Source organism: Arachis hypogaea, chromosome 11 (genome assembly GCF_003086295.3).
Source record: "Arachis hypogaea cultivar Tifrunner chromosome 11, arahy.Tifrunner.gnm2.J5K5, whole genome shotgun sequence".
NCBI lineage: Eukaryota > Viridiplantae > Streptophyta > Magnoliopsida > Fabales > Fabaceae > Arachis > Arachis hypogaea.
This window is the reverse complement of record NC_092046.1, coordinates 13,711,801-13,725,891: the sequence shown is the minus strand read 5'-3', so window position 1 is coordinate 13,725,891 and position 14,091 is coordinate 13,711,801. Positions and strand designations below refer to the sequence as shown.

At 35.5% G+C, this 14,091-nt stretch overlaps 1 protein-coding gene across 5 annotated transcripts; it reads right to left on the bottom strand.

Annotated features, from left to right (window-relative positions):
• Window positions 1-3,921: 3,921 nt before the first annotated feature.
• Window positions 3,922-14,030, bottom strand: LOC112720330 (putative pentatricopeptide repeat-containing protein At1g17630). Of its 5 annotated transcripts, XM_072206491.1 has the most exons (10): window positions 13,294-13,797; window positions 12,659-12,732; window positions 9,517-12,228; window positions 9,270-9,356; window positions 8,384-8,682; window positions 8,212-8,301; window positions 5,169-5,288; window positions 4,889-5,033; window positions 4,615-4,721; window positions 3,922-4,209 (listed from the first exon to the last, which is right to left on the bottom strand). In XM_072206491.1, the coding sequence occupies exon 3, from the start codon at window positions 11,942-11,944 to the stop codon at window positions 9,779-9,781; it is 2,166 nt and encodes a 721-aa protein (XP_072062592.1). In that variant the 5' UTR covers window positions 11,945-12,228; window positions 12,659-12,732; window positions 13,294-13,797; the 3' UTR covers window positions 3,922-4,209; window positions 4,615-4,721; window positions 4,889-5,033; window positions 5,169-5,288; window positions 8,212-8,301; window positions 8,384-8,682; window positions 9,270-9,356; window positions 9,517-9,778. The 5 variants fall into 5 exon arrangements, with proteins under 5 accessions (XP_072062592.1, XP_072062590.1, XP_072062589.1 ...); XM_072206489.1 differs by lacking the exon at window positions 4,889-5,033 and having other exon boundaries at window positions 12,659-12,730; window positions 13,294-13,783; XM_072206488.1 differs by lacking the exon at window positions 4,889-5,033 and having other exon boundaries at window positions 5,169-8,301; window positions 12,659-12,730; window positions 13,294-13,783.
• Between the last annotated feature and the right edge of the window lie 61 nt (window positions 14,031-14,091).

The window sequence follows — 14,091 nt, the reverse complement described above, 5'->3', positions numbered from 1 at the left end:
CTAACCAACTCTTTACAATTCACTCGGGCTAACTTATTAGAAGCACCCCTAATATTCCAAGCTATTATATTTAAACTATCCATAATATAAAATATAAAAATATAAAATAAGGAAATCAAAGTGCTTCAACAACCTCAAACCGAGGCTTGCCCAGCGGAAGTGACTCTCGTGACCTTCATGTTTGCCGGATCTCCATGGAATATCTCCTTATTCCCGCCTACCGATGCAGCAACAGCCGGCAACGCGACTTCCTTCTCCAATGGAACCACCACGGTAACACCCTCCTTCACGGCTGCAAGAAGACATGACGATGCTTCCATCGCTGTGCCTCCACTCTTTTCAACTGGCGAGCTCTGTAGGGACGCCGGTCTTGGTCGTTTCCGGAGAGAGGAGCCGCAAGGTATGGGGTGTGTCGGGTTGAGGAGATCGACATCTCACCAACACTGAAAGCGTTGTGTCTGACCTTGACTCGTGACCCGACCCTGGCGCGATAGGAGCTAGATCCATCCGTGTGAGAGAAGTGGATGGTGGGCCAGATTACTCTACCCGAATCGGTTCTGGACCTTGCTAGGTTGCTTCTGGCCCAGCTTGGTTTTACCTTTCCTCACAACTTTCTCCCAGCCTGGTTCATCATGCATGCAAGCCTCCTCAACTTTATTTCCTTCCAAATTATTAGCCTCCAAATCCTCTTGCAAACTCGGTGCAGGATTCTCGCCAATAACGCCATCTACCACCTCAGGTTCTAATTAATTTGAATTATGAATTTTGGGCTCAGGATGTGGCACTACCGTTGTACTGTCCCGGGGCTTGGTGGCATCAGAATCAGCACTCTTTCCTTCTCTGGAGTCTCTACCCAAGCACTGTGTCATATCGTGACCATAACGTGCACAAGAATTACAAATTAAATTTAAACTTTCATACTCCACTACATGAGTTACACTTTTCACAATGATATGCTTGATCACTGGCAATCCTAAATTTATTTAAACACATGCTCGGGCATATCTTCCTCTCTCTCAGCCAACTCAGTGGCTAGGTCCACTTTGATGGGGACTCCTATTGCAGAAGCAATACGCATCATCGCCTAGCACCAGATTGGGAGTCCCGAAATCCAAACCCATACAAGTGTAGACCCGAAGGATTGCTCACATGGCCGAAAATCTATATCCCGCGATTTTACAGTAACATAGTGCCCCTCAATCAACTACGGGCCACCAAGTATGACCTTCTCACGATCTTCACCTGCATCGAATTTTACCATGAAGTATCCAAACCCCACATCAAGCAGATCAAAGCCACCTTTGATGCGTCAAACCATCCGAAACTTGTGTGAAAGAGCTGTGTAACTATAATTTTTATCAAGAACCTTGATCACCAAAGCTTCTCGATAAGGCTCTACTAAGCAAAGCTTGGCTTCTTCAGTGATGTTTACACATGGAGTTTGGGGATCGCCCTACTTGCCCATCACCGTCGCTATAGATAGAGATCCTGCAAGTGCAAAGGCCTTCAATTTCTCTGGACCAATGACTTTATCTCTAAAAGAGACCTTTGTAGACTTTAAAAAACCCGGATGCACCTCCACCCACACTCTCCCCCTTATCTCTTCCGACGGCATGGCCGCCATCCTCACTATGTTTCGCCCTCAAACACTCGTTCCCGCTCTCTCATTCTCTCATTCTCCCTGAGTACGGAGTACGTACTCTTTCTCTGCTAGGGTTTTTTTTTCTTTTTTTTTTCTCTCTCTTCCTCATTATTTTTTAGCCCAATGTTTGGTTATTTATATGTTGTTTGGATTAAGAGAAAATGGATGAAAAGAAAATAGAAAGAAAATTTTCTTTTGTTTGGATGGAAAAAAAAATAAAAAGAAAGAAAATAATAATAATATAAAATTACATTAATACCCTTATCTATATTATATATAAATTATAATTTATTAATAATAAGAGATAAATGTATAATTTTATTCATATTATTACAGTTCTCTTCATTTTCTTCTCATTTGTGAGAAGAAAATAATTTAGTAAGTCCCATATTTTTTTTTCTTCTCATCTAAATAATAAAAAACTTACTTTTTCATTTATTTTCTCTCCTTCCATTTTCTTTCTTTTCAAATTCTCTCTATGCAAACAATGTGTTAGCAAGTAGCAACAATGAAAGCATATGCAAAGTCATTTTGACATATGTTGGCATCTAAAACAGTTTCGTATATATCAAAACAACATCGAATCTTTTTTTATTAGGTGCCAAAAGTAAGGAAATTCTACTGTGCTTACAAACGTTTTCAGCATAGTATACTTATTTTGCGTAGCAATATGAAAGATGGACACGTGAGGGGTGAAAATGTTTGTGAGACGGAGCAGGAGAGGCATCCCGTTCTGCAAGAGTAATTATGCGTGGTAGTTAGTTTTATAATTAGTTGACAAGATAATTTAAAAATTAAGAATAAAAAATATTTAAAAATAAATATAAAAATTTTATAAGTTATTTAAATTTTAGAATGTATAAAATTTATAAATTTAAATTAAATAAAATATTTAAAAAAAGTTTAATTATTCTATTAGTCCCTATTGTTTTGCAAAATTTTTAATTAGGTCTATATACTTTTCTTCCCTTTAATTAGGTCTCTGTACCAAATTTTTTTCTCAATTAGGTCTCTCTTAGCAGTAATTGGCTTAATTTTTTAGGGACCCAACTAAAAAAAAATTGGTACAAGGACCCAAATAAAAGAAAAAATAGTGTAGAGACCCAATTAAAAAAAAATTGGTGCAAGGATTCGATTAAAAGGAAAAAAAGTACAGAGACCTAATTAAAAATTTCGCAAAACTATAGGAACCAACAAAGTAATTAAACAAAAAAAATATTATATTATTATGTGTAACAAAATTAAGATAAACATTTATAAAGTTATTATTTATAAACATCATATAAGTTTATTTATTTATTTTTTTAACAGTATTTAATTTGAAACAAAGATAAACATTATATTCAAAGTATTTTTTATCTTCATGCATAATTTTAAATTTTATATTCAATTTATTAAACTAACTTTAATTTTATTACTTTTTTAAAATTATTAATTTATACTTTTATTATATTCATGTTTTATCAAATCGAAGGTGGTTCGATATCTAATAGTCTGGATTTGATATCTAATTCATGTTTTATTATATTAATGTTTTATCGATATTTAATTAGATCCCTGTACTTTTTTTTTCCTTTCAATTGAGTCCTTACACCAATTTTTTTAATTCGGTCCCTATACTTTTTTTTTCTTTTATTTGGTTTTTGCACCAATTTTTTTTAGTTGAGTCCCTATAAAATTAAGCCAATTACTACTAAGAGGGACTTAATTGAAAAAAAAAATTTGGTGTAAAAACTTAATTAAAATAAAAAAAAAAGTAAAAAGGACCTAATTAAAAATTTCGTAAAACTATAGAAACTAACAAAATACTTAAATCTCTTTTAATATTTTATTTAATTTAAATTTATAAATTTTATACATTCTGAAATTTAAATAACTTATAAAATTTTTATATTTATTTTTAAATATTTTTTATTCTTAATTTTTAAATTATCTTATCAACTAATTATAAAACTAACTACCACGCATAATTACTCTTGTAAAACGGAATGCTTCTGTTCTCACATAATTACTCTTGTAAAACGGGATGCTTCTGTTCCGTCTCACAACCATTCCTACCCCACGTGTCCATCTTTCATATTGCCACGAAGCATACTATGCTAAAAACGTTTGTAAGCACGGTAGAATTTATGTCATCATTCCACTAGTGTCCAGCATGGTATTTGAGTGCTTCCTTCGGAAAACAATGAAGGGAGCACAATGGTAAAAAAATGGAAAATAATGTCATTCATAATCCTCAACACACAAACATTGCTATAAGTACTTATAAAGCAACCAGCTAAAATGTAAAATGTACATTGATGATATACATAAATTGAGATGACAAGCATATACATCAGTGGCCATGTCATAACACATAAGTCTCTTACTCTCTTAGATATTTTCACAAACTTAGCATCCTTCCTCTACCATCATAAATAATAAAGGCAGATACCATATAAGAATCTGAAAAACTAAAGGAACTATTATAATACAAGGTATTTCTTTTTCCTGCCTGTGCTCTCTCCATATTCTTGTCTTCTCCAGTAGATTTAAGTTCTTTCAGTACGGGAGATAATATTGATTTCCTGAAAAAATGTCAATCCATCCAAGCATGCATGAAGGTTCGAAGGGCACATCGTGAGACTTTGGAATTTAATAGAAAATGATGTCATCATTAAATTTTTGGACTATCATCCAATATGTGTATCATCTCATTTAACAATTTAGTCATTTAAACAACCACAGAGGTGTAGAATTTACCAAATTACATGGGAGCACATCATTGGATTTCTTAGTAAAGCTATATTACACTCAAAGTTTATTAAAATCAAGTTCAATAGAAAGTGGTTGATCTTGATGCGGTCTATGTAAAATTTTTACAAACTTGTGTTAACAAGAAATGAGATGTCAAACTCACTAAAAGAAAGCTATAGAAAAAAGCTATTCAAACCCCTCCCCTAACCCCAAAGTGTGTTAAAATGCAATCATACCTTTGGACATAGCGTTTATCTATATCAGTTATTCTATCATATTTGTCAGGTAGTGGAAGCAAAGATTTTGTAAGGGTTGGAAAAGAAAGGACACAACGAAAGTTCTCCTGCAGAAGGAAAAAACAACAAAAGGTCATAAAGTATAACGATAACAGGGTAACAGGCAATTTCAAAAGACTCCCGGCCCCTTTAGCATTCTTTTAACTTTTACTACGCAAGAGAAAAAGAAAGGAAGGCAACTATCTAAAACACAATATAAATGAAAATAACGTACAGAGAACATTCATTAGGAACAATATATATTTGAAATACTACTCCATGGGCTACTGAAACTGAAAGTTCTGGTAGTGGTAGGTTGCTTTTTGCATGTGTATGACCAAAATTCAAAAAAACTGTAAGCTCACAATTTCTACCCATTTCTGTAAAGCATAACACAGATGGAAGTATGGAATATAAGCTACAACATTGAGGTATAAAAATATAATGTTAAAATACAAGTAAGCTATTTTTCATATAAAGAAGAAAAGCTATTTAAGATGCCTACTGGATTTTACCTTTCTCTCTGCATTTTATCAAACCTCTTGCAGCTAGTATATCACAATATCAACACGCGCTTTCAACTGTTCAAACTGATCATCTATGAGTCTCTCCATATCACAATAGAGCTGAAATCACTGATTTCAAAAACTTCAGTTAGCAGCTTCCATAACATTCACTCTGAAGCGGAAATACAGCCTTTACCATATCTATTAACAGAAGGACGCAGCTTCGCACACAGTTGATTAAATCAGAAGGATGAAAAAGAACTTTATCAATTAATGAAACAATCAGATGGACCACAAGCATAAAAGAGTAACTATTTCGTGAGAGCACAAAAGAATAATGAATATCCACCTAATCTGTACAGCAAAAAACACTGGCAGTTAAAATAATAAAATATACTCAGCAAGCAGCATTGGCTCACATTCCAAATCAGGATAAAAAGGTAGTTTATATTCTTGTTAAAATGTTTACCCTGGTGTACTTTTCCCCACTTCCTATGAGTAATAGCAGAGATTATATATTTAACAATGTTCAGTAGCAAATTAAGCCCTAGAAGTAGCAAAATAATCTTTAACAGTGTTAACACAACCTAGAAAGAAAAATTTGTATCTGTAGGTGGAAAATGTTTATAATTCAAGAGACCAGGAGTGGAGGACCCATTAATTCCAAAGACATAAATCTGATTTACTAGAACTTCTTAGAAATAATATCTTTTTCCAAACTTGTGTTCTCAACTGTTCCTGGACTTTCAATCAAACAAAAGAAACCTTTATAATAACATTAACTGAGCCACATTCTAGCAAGGCAAAACAAGTTGTATACAATATCTAGAAGAATATAAGTGAAATAAACCATTGAATTGAAATGAACTATGAAACAATACTTCTGTGATGCTCTATAAAAATTAAAAAAACGAACTCATTCCCAAAAAGAATTTTTCCTGAGAAAGTAATAACACAGGGTATGAAGCATGAGCTACACTAACATTCAAGTATTAAGAAAAATACAAGTTCACCTCACAGATATGGACACAACAGTAATGAAATATATTAGACTTTACGAGCCAGCGTCCTCTGCTTGGTTCCATGTTGTACAACTTTTTCTTCCACAGGAAGGCCCTTGTGCCATCTTACTGTGTTAATTAACTTTCTAGCTGTATTTGGAAGAACACTAGAACTATCTCCAAACTCTTCAATTTCCTCCTCCGTTCTGGGTACAATGAATGGATCCTCCGGAAGTGCTTCCCAGTGGCTAAGGACAAGAAGCGCACTTGCAGCACGGGAAGTCCCTTTCCTGAGCTCATCCGCAAAACCAAAGCTCTCAGAAACTGGAACATACGCATGCACAGTGAAGAAAGGGGAACCTTCCTGCATCTCTTCTTTCAGAACTCGGGCCTGTCTTCGGTTGAGTACAGCATACATTGGACCCACACATTCAGTAGGTGTATTCAATTCACAGAAGTACATTGCTTCCACAAGCCGGGGTTTATTCTGAAGCACAGCCGCTCTACATGCATCCTTGACAGTGGCAATTACCTTAGCAGCTAAGTCGATACGGAGGACTAGGATCCACTTTTACTTTTTAATCCCACTGATGAGGGGGATACTAAATGGAATTATGGTCTTTTAAGTTAATTGTTTTTCGATTTTTACAAATAGCAAAAGATTTACTGTTTTGTGTATTGTATTATATTTCGCTAACTAGTCTGCATGTTAAAATAAAAGTATTTCATTATGGTTAGTCATAAAAAAATACTTGAACAAAATATTTACACCTACCCAACAAAATAAGGTTAATTTAATTTTATTTCCTTGAAACATGTTCAACAGGTGCCTATATATACATCATCAAGGCAGCAAAAAAAAAATTTTTTTTTTTTGTTACAAGGCAGCAAAATTAGTCCCTCATTTGCACCACACATAATGAGCCGAAACCCATTTCATCTACAAACTCCCTCTGTTCTGGAATCATTTTATTGAAAATCTCTGCAACGTATCTCTGAGCGTCTAAATTCATTAGTATATTTTTTTAAAAGAATTAGATATTATTGTTAGATCATATTTGTTTAATCTAGAAGAATAGAATTACACTTACCTCATATTTTATGCAAAGAAAATAAAATTGCATAATCAAGAATATAAAAAATCAAAATTATTACAAAACAGCACAAACATTACTCTTAAAAAGGCATCTCAGAATCATTAATAGAAAAAAACGGTATTTAGTTAAAAAAATAACAGAAATATATAAAACAAACACAAAGAATCTATTAGATCCAAAAACATGGAACCTACCAGCAAAACACATCATTTGTTGCAAAAGACACAAAAATGCCTAAACCTCTTATTATATGATTTTAAGAATTTCGTTTTTTTTTAATGTGCTTATATGTTTGGAAAGATGAAAATTACTATGAAACAGAACATATATCACTCCCAAAATACAACATAAAATGATTACTATGAAAACACGGTATTTAGTCAAGAAGAACATAGAAATATATATAACGAAACACTAATGGTTTATTAGATTAAAAAATATTGAACCTACCAGCAAAATACATCATTTTGCTGCAAAAGACACAGAAATGTCTAAACTCATATATTTGAGTTCAAGAATTTCATTTTGTGTGATTAAACTCCTATACCTCTGTTTTATTTGTTAATTTACTTTGATTTATTGTTAACTTATTGTGATTAAACTTCTTTGATTTAACTCATGAGTTTAGCAAATGTTACATTATTTATGTGATGTGTTGCTACTTTTTATGTGTTTTTTGAGAGATTGCGAGTGATTTGCTACAAGCAAAACCTAAAAACACTTAATAAATGCAATATCATACAATGAGTTCCAGTGTTTTTTTTTTTAACTTGCCTTAATTTAATGATATGAGTTTAGTAAAGGTTATATAATTTATGTGCTCTGTTCCTATTTTTTCTGTATTTTTCGAGAGATTGTGAGTTATTTACTACAAACAAACAGAATCTACTAAATGCAATATCACAAAATGACTTGTTACAAATACAAAAAAAAGAGTAGTATTCAATGATTTACCTTCGTTGATACTCTGTTTTTAGTTTGTTTGGTTTGCTTTACCAAAGTAGGGTTTCGAGAAAGAGACTGTGAGATGAAAGTAGTGATTTGCTACAAACAAAAAGCAAAAACACAAAATCACATAATGATTTGCCACAAATAAGAAGAAAGAAAGAAGAATCCAACAATTTACCTTCGTTGATGCTCATTTGGTTTGCGGTTCTGTATCTTCGTTGATGCTTGTTTAGTTTGAGAGTGAGAAAATAAGAGGAAGTAGTGATTATGATTTATGAGTGATTATGATTTATGCTGTCTACCAAAGGTTTGGGTGAGTGGGAGCATGTTTTACACACCCTTAGTCCTAAGAATGGTTTTTGTTAGGGTTGCAATAACTTGGTTGGACTTGGTTGACAAAAAAGTTTGTCCATGTAGCATCACTGTGCCAAATATTATGAAAAAGTGCTGCCAAAGTAATTAGCTTCTCAAGACATCCTAAAACAGAAAAATTAAAACCAAAATCGAGTAAATAGTTATGGTAAGCTATATGCATGTTCTTCACAGAAAACAGAAAGCTATATGGATGTTACAATCTCAATTATTAGTATACCTTTTTCCCCCTAAACACTATAGTTAAATTATGCATAAACAAAAACCAAAGAGAGGGAGTATATGTTGATCCTGGTCTAAAAAGGTTACTCTTGCAGCAATCTCAAGGAAGATAACTCTTGGAACCAAGAGGAACCAATCTTGAGGTAGAAATAAAGGTTTCAATTAACTTTAGTTTCTTATTCGTAGTTCAACTACTCACAATTGCATAAGTTGACCAATCTTAGCCTTAGATGTGGCTGCGCTTAACCTTCAACAACTTATGTGTTTGTAAAAAAAGTACAATAACAACATATTCTCTCAGCTATGTAATATACACGAGCTAAAAATTCGTACTAGCAGGTGTTAATTGCAGAACAACCAAACAAAAAAAATTAATGAATATGATCTTATAGAATAAAAATAGCCATAACACATACCAACTCCAACAAAGTCAATGAACATGAGAAACCCACCTTTTATAAATAACTTACCATAGAAGAACTGGAGATGCAAAATGATTTTCCTGATATCTCCATTAGTAAAAGAGGATGGAAGTTGACTCCTTCATATTCAAAAACCTGCAGGTCATTCAAAGAATCTCATTATAAATTTGGCCTTCAATTTTTTTTTCTCATCCGTTTGGGGGAACAGAGTATGGAACCTGTGTACAATGATAAGTGACATAATTCCCATAAATTTCTTATGGACAAAATTTAAAGATGATAAAGAGGTGGGTACCTTGTCACTGATTTTCCCATGGTGATATTATTCCAATCGCAAGAATGTTTCCCAAGAATCCACAACAAAGATAAGGGGTGTTATCACCTGGAAGATCATATGAGGATCAGATTCTGGAGTTGTCACTGCCGAAATCATTGGATTCGACGTTGATGCAGTCACCCACAGCCGGATTAGATCACCAAGATTGTCACTGCAGCAAGAACTCCACTATATACTGCGACGACCCAGTGCAAAAAATAAATAATCTTCTTGCCTCTAATTAGTTTGTAACAAGCAAGAGCTCTGATTCGTCGTCAATACATTGCTGATTAAGGCAGCTATATCGTTTATTTATACTTGTCATTTGACGTGTCAATTCCTCAAGGATCCCATAAGTTTCATCTTGCCTCAAATGCAATATGCTTCCTGCTGAGAATGTATAAAATTTCTTTCTCACCTCAATCCAACTCTGTCCAGGTGTTTTCTTTAACCCTTTTGATTTTGCTGAGACCCTAACCCTTGCTGAATCCTCCCATCTTCCACTTGCAGCATAAATATTGGAAAGCAGCATGAAGCTGCCAGTTATTTCTGACTTCAGGGTCAGAATGTTTGATTCTGTTTCTTCTGCAATGTCTGTGTCTCTGTGCATTCTACATGAGTTTAGAAGAGCTCCCCAAACGCAGTCATTAGGTTCAATTGGCATGTTTCTAACAATGTCGCTTGCTTCTTGCAGAAGTCCAGCGCGACCAAGGAGATCAACCATGCATGCATAGTGCTCTACATTAGGTTTAATCCCAAATTCACTGGCCATCCGATTGAAAAGGCCACGACCTGCAGCCACTAATCCAGCATGGCTGCAAGCGGATAGAACAGCAACAAAAGAAATGTTATCTGGCTTCATTCCAGCTTCAAGCATCTCATCAAAAGTTCTTAATGATCTCTCGCCAAGTCCATGGATTCCATAACCACCAATCAATGAATTCCATGAGATTATATCTCTACCCTTAATATTATCAAATACCAAATGCCCTTCCTTGAAACCACCACACTTCATATACATGTTAATCAGACCATTTCCCACCAAAATATTGTCATCCATCTGAATCCTAATAGCATAACCATGGAGCTCCCTGCCAAGATTCAATGCTGCTAACTCTGAACAAACTGATAAAACACTGGAAATCGTCACACAATTGGCGATTACTCTGCAAAGCTGCATTTGCCTAAAAAGTTCAAGTGACTCCTCACAACGGCCCTTAGAAGCAAAGCCAGATATTACTGCACTCCAACTTATGACATTAGGCCTCACTAGCAAATAACTATCCAATTTCTCCATCTGCAAAAACAATGCATAGGCCTCATCACACAATCCTGATTCAGCATAAGCTGATATTAAAGCATTCCAGCTTACTAGGTTCCTGGCCTTCATCTCAAAAAACACTTTATGAGCATCCCTAAGATGTTCATGCTTCCCATAACCACCTATCAGTGCATTCTTTACAAACAAATAATCTTCATATCCACCTTTAACAACATACCCGTGGATTTCACTGCCCCTGTCAACATCAACCATATCAGCACACACAGATAACACCACAGCTAATGCTTCAGCATTGATTTCAACCCCCCTTGTTCTCATCAACTTAAACAACTTAAGGGTTTTATCATAAAATCCACATCTAGCATGGCTTGACAACAGTGAAGTCCATGTCACAGAGTTAGGTTGCAAACCTTCCAACTCCATCCTCTTAAAGATCCTAGAAGCACCAACAGGATCGCAACTCAAAGCGTAGCCTGAAACCATGGTATTCCAGGAGACAAGGCTTCTCACAAGCATTCTATCAAACAGGTGGCACGCATATTCCATTTTCCCAAGCTTCCCATACATGCTCAAAAGTTCATTAACCACATGAAGATGATTCCAAAAACCCATTTGCAAAACATGACAATGGACAATATTGCAGAGACCAGTGGCACCAACATTGGAACACGCTCGAATTACCAGAGGAAGAGTAAACCCATCGGGCAAAAATCCAAGCTTTCGCATGGCAACATAAAGCTGAACCGCAAATTCATAATACCCATAAGTGACATTGGCTCTGATGATGGAATTCCATAGAAGAAGGTTCTGGAGTTCGTCAAAAGGGACCAAACTGAACACTTTGCGTGCATCCGAGACAAGCCCAAAGCGTGAATATAGGGATATGAGCCTGGAGGCCAAGAAGGGGGAACGATGCGCATCCGCGACGAAGATTTGGGAGTGGATTTGGCGAACTTGTTGGAGAGTAGGGGATTGCTGAAGAAGAGAATCGAAATAACCGAGAAGTTCATAGTGGTGGGTGACGCAAGTATGGAAATGGTGGTAATATATTAAAGGTTTGAAAAGAAGAATGCGATGGAAACGTGAGGAGCGAGAGAAGAAGCAATCAGACACAGCATTGAGCATCACGGACCTAGCCAATGGCAGATGATGTCATCGCAGGTGAAAACAATGAAGGAAGTTGTAGCAACAATCCTATCCTACTATCTTCTTAAGGGCCCTGCTGGTTATTTATGTGGAGAAAGTAGAAACCAACTTAAGTTTGACGACCAAATCCCAATTCCCAAACTGCTGTTACACTATTATCGTCTCCAAGAGAGATGAACATATTGGTTTTTCGCAAGGTTGCAAGAACCAAATTGGGCGAATAACTGGTTTAATGGTTTAACCGAAATCAAACCATAGTTGAACTGCTTTAATTAAATACAAAATAAATTTATTAAAAAATTAATATATAATTTCATATATTTAAATTTAATAATTTTTAAGCTAATAAATTTAAAGTTTTACAATTTTATATAATAACTTGTCTATAATTTATCGTTAAAGATTCACAAATAAGTTTAAACATCAAACATTATGACTAAAAAAATTATCAAAACGCACATAAATGATAACACATAATGTTCCACAACCAAAAGAAACAACAACAAACAAGTTTTCTAGTTTAATTAATATGAAACTAGTCTAGTTTGAGCTTTTTTTTGTTCAGAACACAAGATTTGAACCAATTCAACCAATCGAAAACATTAGCACACCTTTAATTTTTATTGCATCAAAATTCAGATGATTATTTACCACAACTATTCCCAAAAATCAATGAGATAAAAAATAACATACCAAGTTGAGAATGAGGGACATGAATGAAGAGATCAACTCCACCATATGGGAATTTCTCCAAGTCAATCAAGTCTCTAATCCAAAACATGCATCCAACATAAGAATCATAAGCATAAGCCAACGAAATCATATGAAAAAGAAAAAAAAAAACTTGATGCAAGAAATCATAGAATTATAAGATGCCAATGACCACTATAAAATCAGACTCGTTAAGATGGATGAATACTGCCCCTCAGAAATCCCAAAGTTCTTGCTATCTATCTCAGTTACCAAAACTCCTTGATGCATTATCCACATCTTTGCATGGACAGTTCAAATAGATTGAAAATCTGCACTTCATGCAATTGATTTGCAACATAAATTTTAAACTAAATAATGGCACATGGGTAGAAGCCTCCAAGCCAATCAACCTAGTGTATGGGTAGCAAAGGAATGCCATATAGAAATTCAATGCAGAATTGTGGCAATGTTTCTATTTTGAATCAATGATAGCAAAATAACAACTCACATAAAATGCATTTCCAGCGAACATGAAGAAGTAAATGTTGTAATAACTAACCGTAGCAATATAGTAATTAGTTTCATAACAGAAACCAAATTAATTAAAATCAGAGGAAAAGAGACACTTGAGTTACCTAAGCAGAGGTTGAGTCACTCGAATCCAGAAAGGAGAAGAGACATGGCAAGGAGCAGAGACCACCCAGCAGCGAGAGCAAGACACGACGAGGGGCAGAGAACCAGCGACCGCGAGACAGGGCGCGAAGCAGAGAAGCAACGACGACGAGACACGGTGCGGAGCAAAGAGGCAGTGACGGCAAGACTGGCGGGGAGCAGAGAAGAGGTGACAGCCAGAAAGGACAAGGAGCAGGGAAGCATAAATGACGCACGGCAGAGGAAAGAAGCAGCGACGAGCCACGGCAAGGAGCGGAGAAGCAGCGACGGCGCAACGACAGACACGCAATGAAGAGAAACTGAGCTGAGACGGGCAGTGAATACTGAATAGAGTGGGGGCTGCTGCCTTCCACGATGGTGGGGGCTGGGTGGAGTTTTGATTTTTGATGATGGTGAGTCTGATGAGTGGGTTTGGGGTGGAGGGAGGGAAAGGGTCAAAGGGAGCTGTGTCTTGTATTTTTTTTGTTATTTTAATAACTAAAACGAAGTCGTTTTTTAAACTAAAACGAAGTCGTTTCGGGATATACTCTGAACCAGAAAAGCCTCTCAAAATCAGACCGGTTCGCATGGTTCATCGATTAATCGCCCGTTCTCCAATTAACCTGGTCGCACTAACCGTTTCAGTTTGTTTTCAAAAGTGATTCGGCAAATAAAATAACAAACTGGCACTTCAATACTATGCCAGAGACCGACAAAAAACTACCCTGTTATTTTTAGCGCCCAATAAAAGCTTATGCAACGTCGGTTACTCGGTTTGATAT

Excerpts from the sequence above, each read along its gene's own strand:
- LOC112720330 (XM_025771231.3), bottom strand. The coding sequence starts at position 11,944 with ATGCTCAATGCTGTGTCTGATTGCTTCTTCTCTCGCTCCTCACGTTTC.